The sequence below is a fragment of the Coenobita brevimanus genome, chromosome 104 (assembly GCF_032717465.1).
Source record: "Coenobita brevimanus isolate Jiangsu-jjx chromosome 104, ASM3271746v2, whole genome shotgun sequence".
NCBI lineage: Eukaryota > Metazoa > Arthropoda > Malacostraca > Decapoda > Coenobitidae > Coenobita > Coenobita brevimanus.
This window is the reverse complement of record NC_137057.1, coordinates 3,417,573-3,441,574: the sequence shown is the minus strand read 5'-3', so window position 1 is coordinate 3,441,574 and position 24,002 is coordinate 3,417,573. Positions and strand designations below refer to the sequence as shown.

General features: G+C 39.6%; 1 protein-coding gene across 1 annotated transcript; it reads left to right on the top strand.

Moving 5' to 3' along the window:
• Window positions 1–2,527: 2,527 nt before the first annotated feature.
• On the top strand, window positions 2,528–23,183 carry LOC145415963 (SCAN domain-containing protein 3-like). The gene is made up of 3 exons (XM_080285066.1): window positions 2,528–3,152; window positions 14,334–14,473; window positions 23,070–23,183. The coding sequence occupies exons 1-3, from the start codon at window positions 2,528–2,530 to the stop codon at window positions 23,181–23,183; spliced, it is 879 nt and encodes a 292-aa protein (XP_080141192.1).
• Window positions 23,184–24,002: the final 819 nt, after the last annotated feature.

Here is a 24,002-nt window from a genome sequence, read left to right as displayed (position 1 = left end):
CCACATGCTCCTGGCAATATTATTAAAGTTCATTTCATCTCATCACACGTTATCCAATCACTGTCCTCTCTTGCGCTCACAATAACACTCTCGCTTCTTCACATCACCACAGTTCTCTTTCCAAATTTTACCCTGTCAGGTAGACACACTTATACACAAATTAAAGGAAATGAAGGAGCTACGAATTTACCAAGTGGCAGGTGAGGGCGTTCACCATCCACTCACTTGATCCAGTGCTGCTCGCAGGTGTCTATCCATTCCTTTCCTCCATCCTTCTTTCCTTCCACCCTCTTCTATCTTTCTTTCCTTCATTCTTTCCTTTTCGTTCTGACTGTGGGTGACTCTGCACTGAGTGACAAGCCAAATGGTTTCCTGTTAACAAGGAAATCATACAGTAAACTATGCTGGGTGGTAACCATATAGCCAAATTTTGGCGCCTGGTGGTTTAATGGGTAATTATGGCCCTCCAATCGGATTGTGCTGGTGAAGGTTTGTATCCAAGGGGTGGTTGTGGTTTAATGCTCACGTAATGCCACTCGGGGATGAGTGAGGCTGGTCATTCTCATCTTAAATGTCAGGACTAACTTGCCTAGCCCCGGGCTCCTACGCTCCTCATGGGGCAGTGTAGGATTGGATGATGGGTGGATTGATGATGAATACAACAGTGATTCCAGACAGAGAAAAATATGATGGAAAACAGAAGCTGAAATTACAGACTGAAACTATTATTATTATTATTATTGTTATTGTTATTATTATTATTATTATTATTATTATTATTATTGTCATCATCATTACCGGTATTATTATTAATATCGCTATTTTATAATAATAATAATAATAAAAATAATAATAATAAAAATAATAAAAATAACAATAATAATAATAATAATAATAATAATATAATAATAATAATAATAATAATATTAATATAATAATAATAATAATAATAATAATTATTATTATTATTATTATTACTATTATCATTATTATTATTATTGTTATTTTTATTATTAATATTATTATTATTATTATTGTTATTATTACTATTACTCATTCCCGCCCCGAAAGAGCTCTCAACGGCTCTTTTTTTCACTTGGTTTGTCTCTCTGTGTATTTGTTAGTTTGTCTGTCTGTCTGTCCGTCTGTTCACAGCTTTACGCGAAAACTACTGGGGTAATTTTGATTAAAATTACAGGGATGAAGGCCTATGACATTCTGATTACCTGATTAAATATTGGGCCAAACTGGGCCAAGACCAAGGCTGTTGCCCCCCCCAAAAAAAAAACAACGGGACGGATAGAAATCGTTTTTTCGCCATAACTCCTTTCAAATTGGCCATATCGACATGAAAACCAAGCCTGAAGGTGTATCTTTCAAATCTGCATCCTATAACATGCCTCATTACATCGGGGGAATGGGGTCATCCCCTAGTTAGCGGGTAGGGGGGTCAGTGTCAGGTTAGCGCCATACGGTAGGAAGAGTTTGGCCAAACACTGTGCTGGACGCCATCTTGCATCTAAACGTCACCGACAGGGCGTATGAACACCATACCCAAAGTAAAGTATCAATGCCCTAGCCCAGTGATTCCCAACCGGGGTTCCGCCTACCATCACCAGGGGTTCCGCGAGAAACCCGTAAAATATTGATGTGCTATTACAAAATGACTGTGATCTTAATTCATAATTCATAATTCCTACTCAACAACACGTTACAAACACTTTCAAGACACCAACATACTCGTACGTGTCAGGTAGTACCATGTATATAGTCATGAGAGCAAATAATATGTGTACAACTAAGAAAAAAAAAAAAGATTGCGTCATTGCTGGTGCGGGATACACCCTTCATTCCTACTCCGCAAGTTTGGCGACACGGGGGTTGGGTAGGAGGGAGACTCAACCCGTACGAGTACTATACGTGTCACGAGCCCCAGTCCAGCCGTTCACACATCTTCCTTCAGTCAGTTTTGAGCAGCGCAACCGAGTGAAACGTTGTGTTAATTAAGCGCACCACTTAAGATTAGTTTGACACGGATTTTAAAGACTGAAGCATGTTGAAATATTTGAAAAGAAAGCATGTCAGTGGAGAGGAGGACAGTGACGAAGAATCACAAATACCACAGCCAAGTACGAGTAAAGGAAAAGTGAGTCATGTTAAAAAAAAGTCGCCTTTACAATGACAGTTATCTGGCCATTGGCTTTACATGGACTGGAGAAGAAAACTGTCCACTTCCTTTGTGCATTGTTTGTGGGAAAAAGCTCGTTAACACAGCTATGGCCCCAGCCAAGTTAAAGCGACACTTCACTACTAATCACAGCACTTGTCAAATAAAACTGTGGATTATTTTCGAAGGCTCTTGGATTCACAGCAGAAACAAAGAAAAGTTTTTGAAAACAAGGTAACCATCAGTGATAAGGCACAAGAAGCAAGCTATTTAGTGGCTGAGCTAGTTGCCAAGAAAATGAAAAGTCACACTATTGCAGAAAGCCTAATAATGCCTGCTTGCAAAATAATTGTGAAAACAATGCTAGGTGAAGAAGCTGAAAGTGAAATAAGCAAGGTTCCTGTTTCTGATAATACAATCAGTAGGCGTGTGGATGACCTGTCCAACAATATTTCTGGTATTTTGTCTGAAATACTGCAAAATAACAACTTTGCTCTCCAAGTAGATGAGACAACTGATATAACTGGTAAAGCTCAGCTGCTGGCATTTGTGCGATTTGAAAATGAAGGTGAAATAATGGAAAATTATTTTTGCTGTAAAGAACTGCCAGAAACTAACAAAGGCCACGACATTTTCAACATCCTGTCTTCTTACCTGGAATCTTGTGGTTTGTCATGGAACCGATGCGTTGGGATCTGCACTGATGGTGCTCCCTCAGTGGTTGGCTCAGTACAAGGCTTTGTATCACGCGTGAAAGGAAAAAACCCTGAAGTCATAACAACTCACTGCTTTCTCCACCGAGAAGTTCTGGTTTCAAAAACTATTGGGGATGATTTAAAACAAGTCCTTGATACAACTGTGAACATGGTCAACTTCATAAAGCAGCGCCCTCTGAAGTCTCGCATGTTTGCAAGGTTGTGTGAAAACATGCAAAAAGATCACGTGACACTTCTCCTGCACACAGAGTCTCGATGGCTTTCAAGAGGTAAAGTTTTGACAAGGGTATTCGAGCTAAGACAGGAACTGCTGCTTTTCTTCAAAGGGAATAATAAAGCCAGTTTCTGTGAATGTCTTGAATCTACAAACTGGCAAATGAAACTAGCATATTTAGCAGATATTTATCAGCATTTTAATAACTTGAACACCAGCATGCGGGGTGTGAAGGAAAACATTCTGACTTCCACAGACAAGCTTCTTGCATTTAAGAATAAACTCGCTGTTTGGAAAAAGCACCTTTCAAGAGGAAACATCGAAATGTTTCCACTCCTACTTCAAGTCCAGACTCAGACTGAATATGAAAATGTCATTCCATTAATTACAAGTCATTTGGGATCACTGTCAGAAAAGCTTCATAAATACTTCCCCTCCTTGTCATCAGATACGTATGACTGGGTGAGAAACCCCTTCACTGAGTTCTCACCAAGTACAGAAAACCTACTTGGTCTGCAAGAAGAGGAAGAACTGAGTGAACTACAATGCGATCGAACTTTGAAAATGAAATTTAATGAAGTATCACTTGACAAGTTTTGGATTTCAGCAAAGCAAGAGTACCCTGTCATCTCAGGGAAAGCATTGGATGTTTTACTCCAGTTTTCAACTTCTTACCTCTGTGAACAAGCTTTCTCATGCCTGACCGTCATTAAAAGCAAATCAAGAAATCGTCTTCTGTCTGTCGAGGAAGAACTGCGCGTGTGTCTATCAAAAATTCGGCCAAGAATTTCACAGATAAGCAAAGAGAAACAAGCCCAAGTGTCACACTGAAGGTAAGTAAGTTTTAACATTATTGACGTATTAGTGTGAACTCTCTTGTGATGTAATTGCAGATTTCACATGATGTTGCTCAAGAATTTAAAAAAAAAAAAGAAACTTTTTATATATATACCTCACCTGTTTTACCCTTCATGCAGGGTGTGGCGTAGACCATTTCTGGTCTTTCATAGGAAGCACACAATACACACACACGGGATGGCATGGCTGTTGGCCTTCCGCTCCCGTAACACCACATACACATACAGGAGGGTAGGATTCCTAGCCTCCAGCTTCTGCCGGATTATGAGGTCACAACTTCTCGATTTACGTCCCGTACCTATTCTCTGTTAGGTGAACAGGGGTTACTGCGCTTAAGAAGACACCCGTATATTAGTATACCATATATAGGGGTTCCGTGGAATAGGAAAAATTATTACAGGGGTTCCTCCAAGGTGTAAAGGTTGGGAATCACTGCCCTAGCCCTATACTGTACAGGTCTTATATATATATATATATATATATATATATATATATATATATATATATATGTGTGTGTGTGTGTGTGTGTGTGTGTGTGTGGCTGATGATTATGATAGCAAGTTTTTAATGTTTAATAACAGGAGAGAAAATGAAAACCCAACCACGGCCTCCCCTACAGTATACCGGCCTAGTAGCAAGTATAAATAACTTTAGCTTGAAAATCTTTTACAAAAGCTGCAAGGTCCTTGAATGTTTTCATTTTCATTCCCACCTATATATTTATTCAGCTTTATTAATACACTTATCTATATACAGAGTAAAAATATTTACATACAGGAGATCCTAAAACTTACAGCCTTTCAGTAGTGTACATTGAAGAGTTTTTACTTATACTTCCTTGCAGCGAATCCCACAGCCACGCTTTTACTTCCCAATTCACCTCCAGACTTATAGCATTGAGCCTCATTTCTGCGAATGTTTTGTTGTTTTTGGGCGTAGACATGATGCCTTAGAGTGAAGAATCTCCTCAGCAGTTTCTTCCTAATGTCATGACAGGAGGGAATATCGATGTCCTCCGTGCATTCTTCTCCCCGCCTGACAAGCTTCTCTGCTAAATTCTTACTATATATATATCAATCAATCAATCAATCATTTCCTGTGGCACCCTCGGGGATGCATAGGGCCTCGATGAACTCACACCACCACATCCTATCTTGTCCTAACTCCTCAAGATCTCCCCAACACTCATCTCCAGCTTCCCGTCTCATTGTCCTCACCCACGTCTCTTTTGGCCTTCCTCTACCTCTCCTACCAGGTGCCACCCACCCTGGTGTACCTCGTACTATTCCCTGTCTCCTATACACATGTCCTAGCCACTTCCATCGTGAGAATCTAACATATTCATCGATCGGCTGCACTCCCGTTATTTCTCTAATTCTACTATTTGGTATCCTTTCCCACCATTTAACTCCTAATATTCTTCTAAGTGCTTTATTTTCAAACACCAAGAATTTATTTTCCATAGTCACTGTGCTGTACCAAGACTAGTGTCCATAAATTAAGATACTCCTAACCATTACCTTATAAAGTTTGATTTTTGTATGCACAGAGAAATTATTATTATTCCAAATATTTTTAAGCATTCCCATTGCCTGATTAGCCTTCTTTAACCTTTCCTCGAATTCAAGGTTCAAAGAACCATCCTTGGCTACATAAGTACCTAAATATTTAAACCTATCAACTTGCTTTACAACCATACCTCCAATTACACATTCCTGCGCATTTTCCATATTCATATTGATTATTTCAGTTTTTCCACAATTAATAACCAAACCCACCTTGCGACCTTCACTCACCAAACAGTCCAACACTCTCTGCATCTCTTCTGGCCCATCACAAATCAAAACTATATCATCTGCATAATCTAAATCCAAAAGTTTCCTGTTCTCTCCCCAAAGTATACCTGCACCGGTTTCTGTTCCAACACGTTTCATAATGTAATCAATGACCAATATAAATAGTAAAGGCGATAGAACACCACCTTGAATTACTCCGGACTTGACTTCAAACGAATCACTCAGACAACCATCAACCATCACTTTACAAAATGTGTCCTCATGCATGTTCATAATGGCCCTCACAAACTCCTCTGGTATTCCATAATGTCTCATGATCTTCCCCATAGACTCTCTCGAAACACTATCAAAAGCCTTTTCAAAATCAACAAAACAAAGACTTAACGGTACTCTCATTTCATTAACTTGCTGCATCAAATGCCTAACTATAAAGATCTGATCATTGCAACCACGTCCCTTTCTAAAACCAGCCTGTTCATCCTTCAGAATACCCTCAACCACCGGCTCCAACCTATTTAACAACACTCTACTGAAAACTTTCAAAGCTATCGGTGACAAAGAGATTCCCCTCCAATTACCACATTCACTCAGGTCTCCCTTCTTCGGAACTTTAACAATTACACCATTCTTCCAAACTGATGGTAGTAGCCCCGTCACCCATATCTTATTGAATAGCTTGGTCAAGATCATTATTAATCTATCCCCCTCCACTTTAAACATTTCCGGAAATAAACCATCCTCCCCTGGTGCCTTATTATTCTTTAACTATTTTACTGCTTTCTCCACTTCTGCAAGCCTCAACTCTCCTGTTTCTATATTTAAATCTTCCTGAGCAGACGGTATATCCTCTTCTGGTGGTATTGGTCTATTAAGAACTGTCTCAAAATGCTCTTTCCATCTGTTTTTAATATCTCCATCTTTGGTCAATAAATTTCCTTCCCTGTCTCTAATTGGTATTTCCTTGCGTTTACCTGCATTACCACTCAGTTCTCTAATCGATTCATATGCTATTCTTTGACTCTGTCCATCATTTTTGTTTATTAGGATTTCAGTCTCTGCAACCTTTTCATCCACACATCTTCTTTTATCTCTCCTAGCTAACCTTCTTACTTCTGAATTCAAACTTCAGTACGCAGCTCTTGCTAATTCAATCTCTCGTTCATCAACGCATTGCATCTCACTCCTCAATTTAGCCTCACCTCTCTTTTTTATCATATCCCACGTTTCCTCTGATATCCATTTCTTTCTCCTGAATCTATGTCTCCTTCCAATCGTACATTCAGCAGTCTCATGCAAAACTTTGTTCACATCCTCCCACATCTCATCTACACTTCTCTCCCCCTCTTCCAACGTTTCCAACACCAAAAACCTATTTCTGCATTCTAATCTGAATTCCTCCTTTTCTTCTCCTTCGCTTCTAAGCTTAACAATATCGTATCTACCAACACCAGATTTTTCCTTCTTCTGATTTTTAAGTTTAAACCTTATTTTTGCAATGCTGAGTTGATGGTCACTACCAATATCCGCTCCCCGTTTAACATGAACATCTAGCAGAGAACTTCTATGCCTCCTACTGATAGCGATGTGATCAATCTGATTTTTATATTTTCCACACGGCGACACCCAAGTTGTCTTGTGTATATTGCAATGCTGAAAGAGTGTGCCCCCGATGACTAAGTCATTTGCTAGACAGAAGCTTCCAAACCTCACTCCGTTTTCACTCATCCTACTACCAACTCCCATCTTACCCATACATGCCTCAAATCCCTCATTTGAACAGCCCATTACTGCATTAAAGTCTCCAACGCAGATCAAAACATCATGTCTAGGTACCCTTCCTACTCCTTCTTGCAACTTTTCATAAAATGTGTCTTTCCTTTCATCGAGTGCATCATTAGTAGGTGCATAACACACAAACAGACTGATATTGCCATGATTTGATTTAAACCGTGCATATAGCAATCGCTCATCTATAGGATCCCACTCACATAAAGCCTTATTTGCTTTACAACCCAGCAACAATCCTACTCCCTGATAATGCATTCCGTCCTGTCGACCAGATATCAATAAACGTATACCATCCTCCAAATCCAACTTATCGACTCCAGTTAATCTAGTTTCTGTCAGAGCACAAATATCAAGTCCGTAATTTTGAAAAACCTTCACTAACTCATCGATTTTACCGTCATGATTTAGCGTTCTCACATTCCAGTTACCAATTTTAATTGTATTTTTTGCATTGACAAAGGAATTAGATTGTAATTGAGGCAACCGTGAGATTCTTAGCACCCCCTGCCCATTTAAGGGCTGCACGAGACTGGGGGCCATTATTGTTCTTTCAGAGTCCATCAAGGTTTCTTTGGCTAACTTCCTGAACACCTCGCCATTGTGTTGCAGTCGCAGTAGGCAGCTAACTTGCCTGATTGCCCACACCCGAAAGACCCAGCTATGCTGTAGCCAGTCACGTGCCGGCATGCTTCCCAGGCATTTCACTCTCAAGGAGTTCCTCTGCCTGAGAAAGCAACCACCCCCCTGCTCCCGAGGGCTTTTGATCTGTGTAGGTATATATACAAACACAGTATATATACCTTTGTTTACATCAAACCGAACTGAAAACAAATAAGTAATCTATCAGCCCAACTGTCTAATAGGTTTTGTACGTCTCAGTCTACAGCAATAGTTGGAACAGATAGGAATCTTCTGAGACAGATACACAGACGGATGAACAAAAAATAAAATAAAATAAAATAAAACGAATGAGAACAGATACTGTATAATCATAGAACACAATTAGTAATTGTTGTGTTCTGGCGGACTTGAATTTCCCATTCTTTTTGTGGGATCTCTAGGAAACCTGTGCAGTATCTTACTCATACCTGTGAGGTTGGAACCTCCCCAGGCTGCACAGTATATCATCTTGTGGTCAAATATAGGTATACAGCAGGTGTTATGGCCATAGAAAGTGTAGCGTCCCCCTTGATCTCTGTGCTTTCTTATGGCAGTCAGGGAAGTGAGGTGGTGAGGTGAGGATGCAATATGGCGCCCATATGTCACATGACCGGTTCTCGGCCAATCACAGGTGACCGTGCGAGATGAGGTCTGAAACCGAGTTGGCCAAACTCTTCCTACTCCGTGTCGCTGTGTCAGGTCGGTCGGGCCTGAAATTCAAATGGACATGAAATCTTCAGTTTTCACCCGATTTACTCCAGATTTGATATGTGACATCTCTGACAAGATATCCTGTTGTGTTTATACATCAGCACTAAAATGACTGCCGGGGACGGGTTTGCTGTGCCTTGTCACCGCTTCTTGTTATTGTTGTTATTTGGTGGATGGGGCGATATATATATATATATATATATATATATATATATATATATATATATATATATATATATATATATATATATATATATATATATAAATGCCCCTTGAGTTCATGAAAAGAAGAGAAATGAAAGTAGAAACAAAGAGAAGTGAAACAGTAAGAGCGGAGTTATATAACCCAACAAAAAGGAGACACAGCGAAAGAAAAGGTAAGAGAAACATGGATCAAATCAAATCAAACATACAAAAGGAAAGAAGTCTGAAACAGGTCCGAAGTATTATGACACAAGGAAAACAACAAATCATATCAATGCAAGATACAATGATTAAGTCTCCCATTGTGGAAAGAAAGTTCTGAAGAGAGCTGATGATTTTTTTCAAGAAATGTATGCATTAAAGGCAACCGTACCAACAGCTAACTTCTCATCTGACACAAGCGAAATACCGGAAACATTATCAGATAAAATAAAACTTCCTCTTAAAAGTATGAAAGCGGAGAGGCACCAGAATAGAATGGAACAGTAGCAAATGTACTGTCAGATGCAGGAATATAATTCAAAACCGATTCACCCACTTATTTCCCCAATGCATAAAGAAGAAATTTTTCCAAACATGGTGTAATGCAACAGTTATTTGCTTTACTAGAAAGGTGTCCCAAAAGTTGTTAGTAATTATCGACCTATTAGCTTATTATCAGTTTTTACAAACTCTTCACTGAAGTCCTTATGTACAGAATAACGACTGATTTGCATGAAAACCAACCTCGTGAGAGGGCGAGATTGCGAAGCAAGTAATCGACTACTGAACGTCTACACGCAATGAATCTATTAAGTGAGAAAGCTACAGAATATGATAAATCACTGTGCTTAGGTTTTCTCTGTTAGGCAAAGGATTCTGACTCAGTGGAGCACATAGTGATTATGAAGCCATTGCAGGAACATGGAGTAAATGAGTATATTGTGAAACTACTCGAAAACATGAGAAGAAACTGCAATAATTAAGATACATAAAGACTCAGAAAGAAAAATAATAATAATGATCAGGAAAGGCCTGCGTCTAGGTTCTGCAATTTCACTGAAATTATTTAGCACATGCCTTGAAAGTGTTTTCAGACTGCAAGAATGGGTGAGCAAAAGAGGACAAAAAGCATTTAAGATTTGCTGATGACATCCTCCTGTGTCAGAAATAGCAGAGACATTGCAAGAAATTCAAAATAACCTAAACTGAAAAAGTCTCAAAGTAGGGCTTACCATATTCATTGATAATTCAAATACAGCAAAGAGCTTCATCAAAATAAATGAAACAACTCTTGAAGACGTTGAAGAGTACAACTGCTCTGGGCAAATACTAAAAATTAACGAAAGACCACGAAAACAAGAAAAAGGACGCATTACAATTAGATGGAAAGCGTTTGGTAAATACAGAGACATTATAAAAAGTTAGTTACCAGTATTTATGAAACGAAAAATATATAACGAATCCATATTCCCAGCTATGATGTAAGGGTATGAGACCTGGAAATGAAAAAAATAAAAAATCGATGGAAAACAAACTAATCCGTTGTAAAAGAGCTCTGGAAGGTTAGTGCTGAGAATGCCATTGAGTGACAAGAAGAGATCAGCTTGGGTGAGAGAGTAGACTATAAGGCATTGACATTATAAAAGTTATGAAAGAACAGAACTAGACGTTATGAAAGAACAGAACTAGACGTTGGCAGGTCATGTCCCAGCAACACGGGTTAACCGATGATGCAAGAGGCTGACTGACTGGACTCAGTGAGACTGCAAGTGCAGCAGAATAAGGTCAGACAGGAAGTGGAAGAGATGAGATAGAGAAGTTTGAAAATCGAAACCTGGGAGGGATTGGCTCAGTTAAGGAATATCATGCAGAAGGTTGGGGAAGGCCTTTGTTCAGCAGTGGACTTGCAGTGGCTAATGATGATGATAATTACGGAAAACAAGAAATGAGGAAATTCTTAGCAAAACATTCTATATTCCTTTGTGTCCGTCTCAACCGTTACGCAGCTACTGTTACTGACGACGTTATGGGCGAAGTGGTCTCGCTCATCCCATAAGTCATCAGTAATTCTAGCTTCATAATGGTTCATATATGGACCGAATTTTGTCTTCTGTCATCTACTGCTCTTGTGCCTTTTCATCACGATACTCTCTCTCTCTCTCTCTGTGTATGTGTGTGTGTGTGTGTGTTCGCGTTTTATGGCGGCTGTACTATGCGATTATGTAAACCTTTGAGCACAACAATAGGAGCCAATACGAAACATAAACTTGTCACTTGGTAATGCATAGTGAGACACATGTCGGAACACAGAAAAGTGAACTAAATATATAGTTAGCTAGAGAAACAGATATATACTTTCGAAGGGTGCACTTGTTTAAGGAAGCACATTTTTCTCCCACTAAGATTTTTTTTTTTTTTCATTTTTGGTAAGCAAGTGATCTGCTCATATGCTTTCATCAAAGTCAGAGTAATGGATGCAGGATTACTAAGTCAACAAATTAATAGGGAGGACAGATCAAAGACGTTTATCACCTGTGGTCAGTGGACAATGACAACTTTAATGTATTTTCTGTGTATTTCGATACTGATGTAGAAATCACAGAAAGTAGGATCTGCGGCAGCCTTTAGTAAATCACACATATTTTGACGGTCAGTTCTAGCTTGCTGATATCCGTCATTCCATCTCGAATCACCAGGGTCATCTTTCCCTATGTCCTTCAGAACCAATGCCAATAGTAGGCCCTACCAAATCAAGGTTAACGAAGCAAAACCCCGCCAATTCTTACATAGCCATACCTCAAAATCACGAAAAGATTTTTCACGATGCTTTTGGGAAAAAAGGCTGAGAGTCAACAGATGTTGTTCGTTGTAAAGAAAGATAACAAAACTAAGTCAGTCGCAAGAGCTGATTATTTGGAGGTGCCTAGACATATCGTTGTATTTATAAGAGACAAGATCATCGGAAGAGATAGAAAGTTTCAGAGTTGACCAGCTACTCCTTTGACCTGCCAGCTTGCATACCTCTACCAGTGCGGAGGGAGCACAGCACCCGTCTGGCAGCAAACTCCCATCCATTTTCTCGTTCAACTCTCTAATTAAAGAGTTATTCATTACCCCCAGTCCTTCATGTGTGCAAAAGGTCGACCTCTATCTGTATATCTGCCTTTTACCTCTGGTCTTTTAATCTCATAGTGTTCAGGCACCTCGAGTTAACGGATCTTGAATTTGACTCTTTTATTTTATTTTATTTTCTTCTTGGAACAAACATTCTTGCGGTCCTCTAGCTTTTGGTTCTTTCTTTTTTGGATAATACGTTCAGAATGCTGAGAAAAAACGCTAATAAGGCGGTGTGGGCTACTTACTCGGTCGGATTATAAAAGATCCTAACCAGTTTGTTTTCTGTGCAGAAGCTCCATAACAGTTATCATGAATTGCTCTGAGTTGTGTGTGTGTGTGTGTGTGTGTGTGTGTGTGTGTGTGTGTGTGTGTGTGTGTGTCAGTTGTTATTGCGGGTTTGGATTGTATATATGTGCTGTTATTAAATAATCCCCTCTTGTGATCTGGGTTCGTCATCTCTCTCTCTACCTCTCTCTCTCTCTCTCTCTCTCTCTCTCTCTCTCTCTCTCTCTCAACTAATTTGCTTTACGTCAGCCCGTTATGAATTTGTGAGTGCTTTCACAGGGCCTCATTCCTTTATATTTGGTCCATGATATTATGTAAACATTTCAAGACTTTCATGGCTATGAACGTATTAAATAGAAACTAATTTAATATGTGTGGGTATATATATATATATATATATATATATATATATATATATATATATATATATATACAGTATATATATATATATATATATATATATATATATATATATATATATATATATATATATATATATATATATATATATATATATATATATATATATATATATATATATATATATATATATATATATATATATATATATATATATATATATATATATATATATATATATATATATATATATATATATATATATATATATATATATATATATATATATATATATATATATATATATATATAGATGTACCCCATTGGAGCCCAGTGTCCTCAATACAGGACGGAACTGGGAATTTTCAAAAGTTAATAAAGCAGGGAACCCCCGGGTGAGAACCTATGAGCTTCGCGCCTATGAGCTGATAGACGGAGGGCGGTACGCTTAGTATCCTGCCAGCGCAGTGCCTCGCCCAGCAACTGTGGGATCCAATGGGATATATATATATATATATATATATATATATATATATATCCATCCATTGCCAGACGCCATGTATTCCAAAAGGGGTGGTCAAGGCTTAGAGTTAATTGTTTTACAGGTAGGGGTGTATATATATATATATATATATATATATATATATATATATATATATATATATATATATATATATATATATATATATAGATAGATATATATATATATAGATAGATAGACCGACCGACAGATAGACACACAGATAGTTCCTATTTTTCCTGTCATTCAGAAAATTTATCATAATTTCCCTGCCTGACTTCCTCACTTCGTTCTCCACATGTGCCATGTCTTATCTTTCCCTTACATGCTCTCATCCTTCCTATACACAGTATGTCTTTATTCTCCTTGTTACTATTCACCTCACTTCCTTGAATCAGTGTCTCATTTCGCTTTCCTCCCTATGTGTAACATACTCCGTTTACCCCAACCGTTATTACTGCATCCTTTTCATTCACTATATACTCACCGATTTCGCATATTTACCTTTCTTCTTCCCATTTTCTTCCCTTTCCAGTCAGCATGTCTCCCTTGATCCTTTAATCTTCCTCTTATTTCCGACCACTCTTCTGTGCTATTTATTACATCAAAGCTACAAGTAAAGTAGTATGAAAGGAGGAGAGAGGAGGTGTAGGAGTGAGAAAATTAGGGTTAGAATAGCAGAAGCAGAGAGCAGCACCCGCAACTTACAGGTGATTTCTGGGCCGAACATAATATTGACTTGGCCCTGTGACCTTCATCTTCCACTTATTGCTTTCCAGATCGACTAGCTTTGTTCATCAGTGACTCTCAACCCTTCCACCAATGACCCAAGTCGTAACAAAGTTATCTGAGTTGACCATGCACCGCAACCTTGACTTTTGACTGTTGCACACAAAAACAGATCTCTTCATCATTCACTGATCATCAGTCCTGAAACTAAGTTTGCTCCATACAGGATGGAAACTACCCGAGTTTAAGGGCCGATCATTTGACCTTGCCCTTAACGAGATCATTGACACAAGTTTCTCAAAAATAAACAAAGTATCCGAGTTTAAGGGTCGATCATTTGACATCGCCCTTAACTGGACGATTGACGTAAGTTTCTCAAAATTGAATTTATTCACGTTTGGTCTACCATGAACCCTCTCCCAGCGTTTGGTTTCTGTTCAGTAAAAATTGATGCATTTGGTCTCGCTATGTTACACTGACCTTTGACCTATTATTAATAACAGAAATTATTTACCATCCCCTTCGGTGACCCTGAACCCATCCAAAAAAATTTTGTAAAATCAGAGAAAAATTGTCGTATTAATATTTTTCACACAGACCCGTATTAGGCGAACTTTGACCTCGTGTTACCTTGATCGGTGATTGAATGTTCATGAAATCGAGTTACTCGTTTCTCCTTTACCCTCATTCGTTCCCAAAATCAGGTCAAAATCGGATCAGAATTGTTTTAGTTGGTATGCTCTGTCGCTCACCTTGAATTTTGATCTTCACACATGACTTTAATCTTTGACTGATTGTTGTCAGAACCGAATGCGTCCATCGTTATCTTAGCCTAAACCATTCAATGAAGTTTGGTCTTAATCGAATAAAAGCATTTCAAGTTGACCTTACTATATGACTGTGACCTTGACCTATGGTTATCAAAAACAACAGGCCAACCCCAAAGAAGACCCTCAGCACTTCCACAAAGTTTGTTAAAAATCAAATATAAACTTTGACTTGGTTTGCACACACACACACACACACACACACACACACACACACACACACACAAACACATTTTGAGCAACACAATACCCCATTCGCGCTTCTTGACCTCGGGTACAAGTTATGTTCAGAGAGAGAGAAAGAGAGAGAGAGAGAGAGAGAGAGAGAGAGAGAGTTTAGGTGTCAGAGAAAATGGGATAAAAACTGCTTTTCACTGTATGGTTCACAGCTCGTGCCTGACACTTCAAAAGCTTCTCGAAGACACTGTTCTTCACAGGTTTAAAGGTTCCTATTTCGATTATGATTTATTGATGTAGTTCGTATGCAAGACATGAGACCACTGCTGGAGTCTGTCTGACTGACTTGGAGTGGGGACTCTCCCACTGCTGTGATTTGTGGTTACTGGAAGAACTTGGGTAATGCAACAAGTTCATATTCCTTAGCATGGCAATGGAAACCTGTATAATATACAACACAGTAGTTATGTGGACGGTTTCTCTGTAGTTTTTAATGTGTTGATTTCTTTACTCTGGAGACGAGTTTTCCCTGCTTTATTTTTATTATCATCATACGATTTTATTTATCAAATACTTTTAAAGGAATTTTTAAAGGAGTAATAACAGTTTAGCTTATATCTGATTACAGTCTCCCCTGTGCGAAATGAAATCGTTTAAAGGTAATTTGTCTCTCTAATTAATAACCTAAAAGGTCATTAGTAACTGTAACTCCGCAACGGATGCAATTGGACATGTGTTGATATAGCATTTATTTTCAGAAAATATTCCCAAGCAATGCCTCTCTAAGCTTCCCAGAAATTTCAGGGGACACTGCGTACAGTCCCGTAAGCGAATCTGTCTAATGAGTTATGCTATATATAATTATTTGATATTATCTACATTGCCGTACTTAGTCTTAAATTTGTGTTTTCCAATAATTAAGGTTTTGGTAACGCTTGTTTCCTCTTTCAGTCGCATTTCTTCGCGTTAAAGCATCCTGAAAATCATTCTCCGTCTCTCTGCCGTCGTTATCGTGTTTCTCTTCATCATCACCATTACTTTTGCTCTCATATCCGCCATTCCTTTTCCAAATGTCCCTCTCCATTACATTACTTAGTTCTTTCTTTGCTTGTATCTCTTCGTCATTTCTCTCTTCCCTGCTGTTCTATTTCCTTCTACCTCCAGCCTGTCTCTTGTTCCTTGTTTCTCTCTCATTTTGTTCCATTTCTATATTTTGCCAAATTCTTCTCTCTTCTTTGATTCCCCCAACTTCCGATTTTTTTTTTTTTCTTGTACCAATACGTTTTAGTTTCATCTCCTCCTTTCTTCTGTTCTTCCTCACGTTCATCTTCGCTTCTGCTAATTTTTTCTTACCTTTCTTTGTCATATGAGTATTCCTGCCAGTGTTGGTTATTCGTCTTTTTTCGCTCTCTGCCTTTCTCCTCTCCCTGTGTTCTTACTTCTGCTCCATTAGTCAGTATGTATATTATATTATTTTCAACAGTGAGTTATTTATGCTACATCGTTGCATGCCTTTCTCCTCTTGCTCCCCTCCAAACCTTTATAATTATTCCTTCTGCTGTTGATTTACTGGGTCACTTGTTTTTTCTTTCCATAATACTTATCTTCCATACCCAGATGTGGCACAGTTTTTTTTTTTTTTTTTAATTTCTCGTGGAACCTTATATAACCTTTTCAGTATTTCTGACGCCTGCCACGCCTTTCTAATAAGTTTTTCTTTCTCATCTTTCTCATTCACAATTCATTGTTAATCAGTGCCCTTTATTATATTCCCTAGCCACTCAATTTCTGCTAGCACACCTCGCCATCTCTGTTTGGTTCTTGTCCCAACCAACCTGTCATTCATCTTTATTGCCACTCCATTGCTATTCTTCTTTTTAGACCTGTCCATCCAGAACCATGATTCATTTTACTCCATATACCACAATTCTCACTCCGTCGCCATCGTTATCATCAGACTTTTATACTTTGCCCGTTTCCCATAACGTTATATTATGTTCACTTCCCCTATCCGTCTCTCTCTCTCTCTCTCTCTCTCTCTCTCTCTCTCTCTCTCTCTCTCTCACATTTTGCTTTTCATCTTTTTCTTTATCAGTCCCTTTATGGTATGGAGAGGCTATCCCCGCAGCGAGCGTGTGACTTTGGCCGCCACATTGAAACACCCGCACTCGTTGCCTCTACCACGATAATGCTATTGGATCAACTGTTCATAGCTTGCTGTGTCTGTTTTGCTGTTGCTTACATAAGCTGAGCAGTGGGCCATGGCACTATATTTACTGAATTCATAGGCTGATTTCAAAAGGCTCGGCCGTCAGGTGTTATGCATAAACATCAGCACCGCTGTGGGCCCGTGCCCCTGGCGGCGGGCACACAAACTACGCGGTGCTACCCACGACAAAGCATCTCCCTACTATGGACCTCTCCTTATGCAGCCCTCAGCTCCCCCCCCCCCGTCTCTCTCTCTCTGTCTCAGTCTCTGTCTCTCTGCTTTATGCTTGCCCCATTCTAACGTGTCCTACTACCTTGTCATCCACTGCTCCAGTGATAACTGCTTCGCCTTCGCCTAACAGAGTTCTCCCTCTCCCTCTCATTCTTACTGCTTTCCTCTGCTCCCAAAAGTGGTAGTTGATGGCGAACATCATCCACTCAATGTAGTGCTGCCGACCTCTACCTTCCCTTTTATCTTTGTCTGCACCCTGCTTTTCTTACTTCTCCCTTTCCTTCCTGTCACATTTTACTACTCATTCCACGCCAAAGTTTTCAGCAAAGTCTACTAATACCAAGTCGGTTCACTTTCTCTCAGGGTGCAGGGAGGCGTGGCTTGTGTGTGACGTCAGTCGGCTTAAGTAACAGAAAATGTATAAAAGGGCAGACTCAAATTAAACATTTATAATAAGGGGAAACGAAGAACTGGAAGAAGTGCGGACTCGTTTAACCGTATAACATAGCAGTAGGTTCCCTCACACCCCTACGCCTTCCCTCACACCCCCATACCTTCCCTCACACATTTCAGTCTCTTCCTTCACTTCGGACTGAAAATGTGTCATGATCTGGAGAGTGCAGCATTCATCCACTCACCACCACGGTCAGGCGTCAACTGAACTTGGGTTTCGTGCCAGCTGATGTCACTCCGATGCTCCGCCCCCTGCGCCAGCTTGGACCCGTTATAGATGGAAGTGATCCAACTTGGTGTTAGTAGACTCAGCTTTTCAGTGAGTAACATGTCAAATCGTTGACTATTTAAAACACGAGTGGTTACCATATAGCCTAAACCGATCACATGGTGAATTACAGCTTTTTATAGTGCCCGTTTAACGGGGTAGAGAGGCGCAAAGGCGGCATCCACCCAGGAATCAAACCTTCACACCTTTCCCCGCACCACAGGGACACATAGGTTCACTGCACGTTAAACTTTGGAGGGGTGGTTGTTTGTCCCTGCTTGGTGAATCTACTCGGCCCTTGCTTGGTGAGTCTGCTCAGCCTGACAGATTATGGTTTATCAGCAACAACAATAACAACAGCAACAGCAACAAATATTTGCTCCCACATTAACAATAGCCTTACCGGGTCGTTTTCACAGACAAACCTGACACGACCCTGTCCTCTAAATAAGTTTTTAGTTTCTCTCAGCAGACAACGTAAAGGTGAACGCTAGGGAAGGAAATGATTTAAATATGCCTAGTAGTGGTAGAAAAAGAAGGAAGGCAACTAAATACATTGATGGGTAGACAGGGAATAAAACAGAGAATGAGTTACAATTAAATCTAGTTCAGTGAACGTGGTGATGTTGTAGAACACTGAAATATTAATGTACTGGAGGGCTTTCTCTTTGGAATAAACTAAATTTCCCAGCTGCATCATCTTTCTTCTCGGGCTCACCATAAAGTTCTTGATAATTGTAAAATAATAACCTATTTTCTTCCATGATAGTCAAGAGAGTCATAACGATTATACTAGTAAGTGTTACTGTATACAATACAGAAACGTAATGAAGATAATAGACACCATTGTTATTGTCACTGGTATTGGTTGCAATCAGTGAGAGCCAGGCTAACTGAAATATATCTGAAAAGGCTACAAGAACGTAATTTGCAGGCTACGTGACATGCCAACACACCTCGATATATCAATACTGTTGCTGTAAACTGCGGGCTGTTCTCCCAGGTGGAACACCTCCCCTCTCTCACTTCACAGCATATAATTTACTTGTCTTATTAGGAGGTGGCGTCACATTAAGTAATATAGGGCCGAGACGGAAGGATCTTCATACAATGTATCTTCCTTGTCCTCGTCCCTAATGAACGGCATATATCTTCACTGTTGCTAGCAGGCTTTGTTCCTCTGTTTCTTTCTATTGCCTTTCCTTTCACTTTCAACCCTCTTCTCCCCTGTGCTTTTTACTTATTCCCTTTCTTTGGACCCATTAGGTCTAATTTGCTGTCATGATTTTTTTTTTCCATTAAAGCTGCAATTTAATTCCTTCCGTGGCTTTTATTCTCCTGTGTGTTTGCCTGCCAGTCTGCTCCAGTCTGTCTGTTAGTCAATATTCGCCTATGTATATGCCTGCCAGTGTTCACCCATTATCTGCCTGCCAGTCTATTTCACTTACATTCCCTGTTTTTTCTTCTGATTCCTATCCTATTCTTTCTTACTTTCATTTATTTAATTCACCAAGCTCCTGATTACTATATCGAACGTATTTCTTCATCATATTCAAAATCATCATCACCAATGTCTTTCTCCTCCTTCTCCTCCTCCTCCCCACCATCATCATCATCAATGTGTTTCTCCTCCTCCCACCCCCTATCATCATCATCATCATCATCAACACGACCATCATCATCATCATCAACACGACCATCATTATCATCATCATCAACACGACCATCATCATCATCATCAACACGACCATCATCATCATCATCATCAACACGACCATCATCATCATCATCATCAACACGACCATCATCGTCATCATCACCATCATCAGGCTGCAGTAGTCCGTTGTAGGATATAGGCCTCTCCCAAATTTCTACAATTTGGTGTGTCTACTTCATCTTAACGTGACAGATTTTAGAAAGTCTTCATTGAATTAGTTTCTATAATTATCTCGTTATTCCGCCTCTGTGTACCCAGAAAACACCTGACAAACCCATATTCATTAAGAACTAACTAAATTTCGTAGAACTGTATTCTACCTAAGCCAAAACTAATTCTTCTAAGGTTCCATGAGACGAGTCACCCATATAATATTCATATTTCTAAACAGACTTCTTCATTTAAGTGACATCATTTTATTGCATTCCTGCTGCTGTTAACGACTTTATTGAATCCAGGTAAGGCCTTCCTTAATCGATGGGTCAGCGAACATAAGAACATAAGAAGAGAGGATAACTGCAGTAGGCCGGTTGGCCCATGCTAGGGAGCTCCTACAAGAGTAACTGAACTACTAGAATGAGATAAGGATAGCGAAGAAGAAGGCTCTCCCCCGCCCTCCAAACCCTCCAGCAGAAACCGGCAGGAAAAAGTCAGAAAGAACACCACGCAGTAAAGAAAAACTGGCGTGGACATTTTATAGGAAAATGTGAAAGGAGAATAGAGACTATCACAGAGTACCCTGAAAAGGAAAAATTATGAATTAGTATTGCTTATAAGATTTTCTTTTTTTCTTTTTCTTTTTTTTTTCTATATCCACCCCTAACTTGTCATATGCTTATCTAGCCTATGTTTGAAACTCTCAATGGAAGAGGCAGCAACTACTTTACTAGGTAGCTTATTCCATTCGTCTACTACTCTATTACCAAACCAATTTCTACCTATTTCCTTATTGACACGGAATTATTCTAGTTTGAAACTATTATTTCTAGTTCTATCCTGTATGCTCACTTTAAGTACCTTGCTAATATCTCCCTTATTTATACCCTTCATCCACTACTGTATATCTAACCCTGCAGCTCAAGAAGTGTGAAGACAGAAGGAGGAATAATAAAGACGTTACCCTACTGAAGGGGAAGCCTCTACAGATCCCTCTTCGTATTTCCTCTACCTTCAACACCATTAACGCGACCTCTCTCTCTCTCTCTCTCTCTCTCTCTCTCTCTCCCCTTATGTTTGCATGTTTTCCTCTCTTACTTGGTATTAATGGGTATCGACCTCGACAGAAACAAAAGTACCGGTATCTACAACACACACACACACACACACACACACACACACACAGACACACACACACACACATACACAAAATTCTGATAGCAGTGAGCTTTATGGAAAATACTGTGGAAAAGCATGAAGCGACACTGTTTAATAAATAGCTCGCAGCTGCAAAAGGGAATGAAAAACTGGAACACCAACATTATTCATTATTTTAATTTTACGCTGGTGGACACAAAAAAAAAAAAAAAAAAAAATCACGCATTTTTAAAACTGTGGAATATATAGCCGTGTGTAATTGTTCATCAGCGTGCAGCCTGGAACTGAACACGGCAGACACTTGAGTGCTTACCTTTTACGTGTAACCTGGCTTTGCTTAACCACTTCAGGCCGAGGATGTAAGCATTATTATTATTCTTGCTCCTTGCAGACTGACGTATCCACCTTCAGCTAAGTTCTTCGATATGGAGGGCCTAGATGCCAGATATACCCTTTTTTAGGCCATTCACTACTAAGGGGCTCTTTCTAAGCTGAATATATGACGTACTCCTTGTGAATGAGTTAATGAATTCTGAATAAATTCAGTCTCTTACCTTCTAGATCCCTAATTCATTTTCCAAATGCTTCGTTCAGCCTCTGGGAAACTTTATAGAGCAAAGGTGGATTAACCCCCAAGCTCGGGCATCAATATGACTAGGCGCTCTCTGTATGCGAACATTTTTCTCAAAACTGCTTGTTTTCAAACCATCATATCTCAGTATCTACACCTCGAACATTCAATGAAAAATCAGAATACTCATCAATCCTTCGTCTCTCCACTTTAAGTGTCCACAGGTGGCTAGGTGGACGCGTTGTGGAGCGAGGAGGTGAAGAATAGGGGCAATTATTGAGACGGCATGGTGATGAGTGCACAAGGGTGGCGGGCGGGCTGGCCACACAGGTCAGGGCGGCCCTGTCAGGAAAGAACTGCTCCCCTCTCACACCCCAGTGATCCACTAGACCTTCCCATTCCTCCATTGTTGCATGAATGAATTGTCACACGATGTACGTGTATGCGCGGCTCGCTTCACAGCCTGTTCCCAAGGCCCAGTAGTCCTCCTATATGCCATACACTTCTACATGTCACCACTTCGGCGCTAACACTCACCGTCCATACTGAATACATGCTAGGGCTGTCTCATACAGGACTGGTATATTGGTATTAGCGGAGGTATCTTTACATGTCGGCGGTCTTCTGGTAGATCAGTAAAGTCTGATTTATTTTAGCTGTTGCTACCTGGGTCCGGTAGCACTGCATGCCGTGAAAGATCACTTTTACTTTCACTTGTGCACTTTTCTGTACCCATGCCATAAAAGGTCACTTTCATTTTTACTCAAGTTCGATTTTTATACTCGTATATTCCTTATAATTTAACACCTTACGTATATGGCACTTACTTGGCTAAGTTCTTACTTCACTATATGAATGGCACTAATTTCTGTTATTTTATGCCACAACACTTATATTTACATATACTGCAAGGTCACTTTCATTTTCATCAGAGTTCCTTTTTAATACCCGCAGTTTTCCTTATATTCTAACATCATATAGGAATGACGTTTGTTTCTAGATGGTTATTTTGGTCATAACACTTAATTTTACTATCGGAGTTTTCCTTATCTTTTACATTTACGGTTTTTGCACGTTTCTTTTTACAATCCTACATCACTAAATGAATGCCTGTCCTTACTTTCTTAAAAACACATTCTCAACCTCAAGGTTTTACTTATTATTATATACCACTTTTTTCTATTTTTATGTGCAGATTTACACTTTATACACGTCCCAACACACCATTGAAGTACCAGGCCGGGGCACTGCTGGTGGTGGTGAGACGGTGGTGACACGTGGGAGCCGTGAAGGAGAATTGGGACCGTAATGTGGCGTTTATAATGTTCCACCTGACTTTTGGCCGTTTTGCCTTTCTCCTTAAAGTCCGACGCCTCAGAGTACAGTCCCGAAGCTTCAGCCGGGAAAAGGAAGTCCTCGGGCTCTGGAGGGTCATCAGGGTCACTTTCGAGTGGTGGTAAGGAGCTATGTGAGGAGGCAGCAACAGCTGGGTTACCGGAAGTGGGCCACAAGCGAAACAGGCATTGCAAAATCAGAACTCCTTGTTCTTACCCTTTCTGTTTCCCGAGGAAGGCTGGAATCGTCGCGCACCCTCTTCCCATATGCCTGTGTCACGCTCTGGGTACCTCAAATGCGAATGACTTCGAATGCAGGTGGAACACATGAAAAGTCTATGTCCGTCACCCGAGGCGCCTTGAATACCTGTTTTTATATGTCATTATCTGTCAGCTGAGCTTTGGGGGTTAAATTTCAGCAAACCCTCTAGTCCAAAAACTTCTCTGATATGGAGTGTAAATACAGGTAGAATGAATAAACTGAGAAAATAAATGTTATCGTGTTTAAGCCATTCAGGAAATAATATTGACAACGTTAACTTGAAAGCAGGTAACTGAATGGCGTAACATTAATTAAGTTAATGGTGTAGAGACTGTCTGTATATGCTGACCACATTATGGGTATGGTTAACTCCATTCAGCCAGACTGAGCAGGCAAGGCTTTAGGGACGGGAACACACATCTCCCCTGTTCTTGGCAGGTCAGTGTTTATGTATAATAAAAACAATGTTTTTTTTTAATTTTATAAATGAACTAAATATCTTACTATATTTGTATTTGGTTGTATTATTGTA

What these genes read in the sequence shown, in the direction of transcription:
- LOC145415963 (XM_080285066.1), top strand. Translation starts at nt 2,528, where the DNA reads ATGCTAGGTGAAGAAGCTGAAAGTGAAATAAGCAAGGTTCCTGTTTCT. An exon ending in GTCTCGATGGCTTTCAAGAG is followed by an intron (nt 3,153 to 14,333) that starts GTAAAGTTTTGA and finishes TGCTCCATACAG; the next exon opens with GATGGAAACTACCCGAGTTT. An exon ending in CCCTTAACTGGACGATTGAC is followed by an intron (nt 14,474 to 23,069) that starts GTAAGTTTCTCA and finishes TTTTATGTGCAG; the next exon opens with ATTTACACTTTATACACGTC.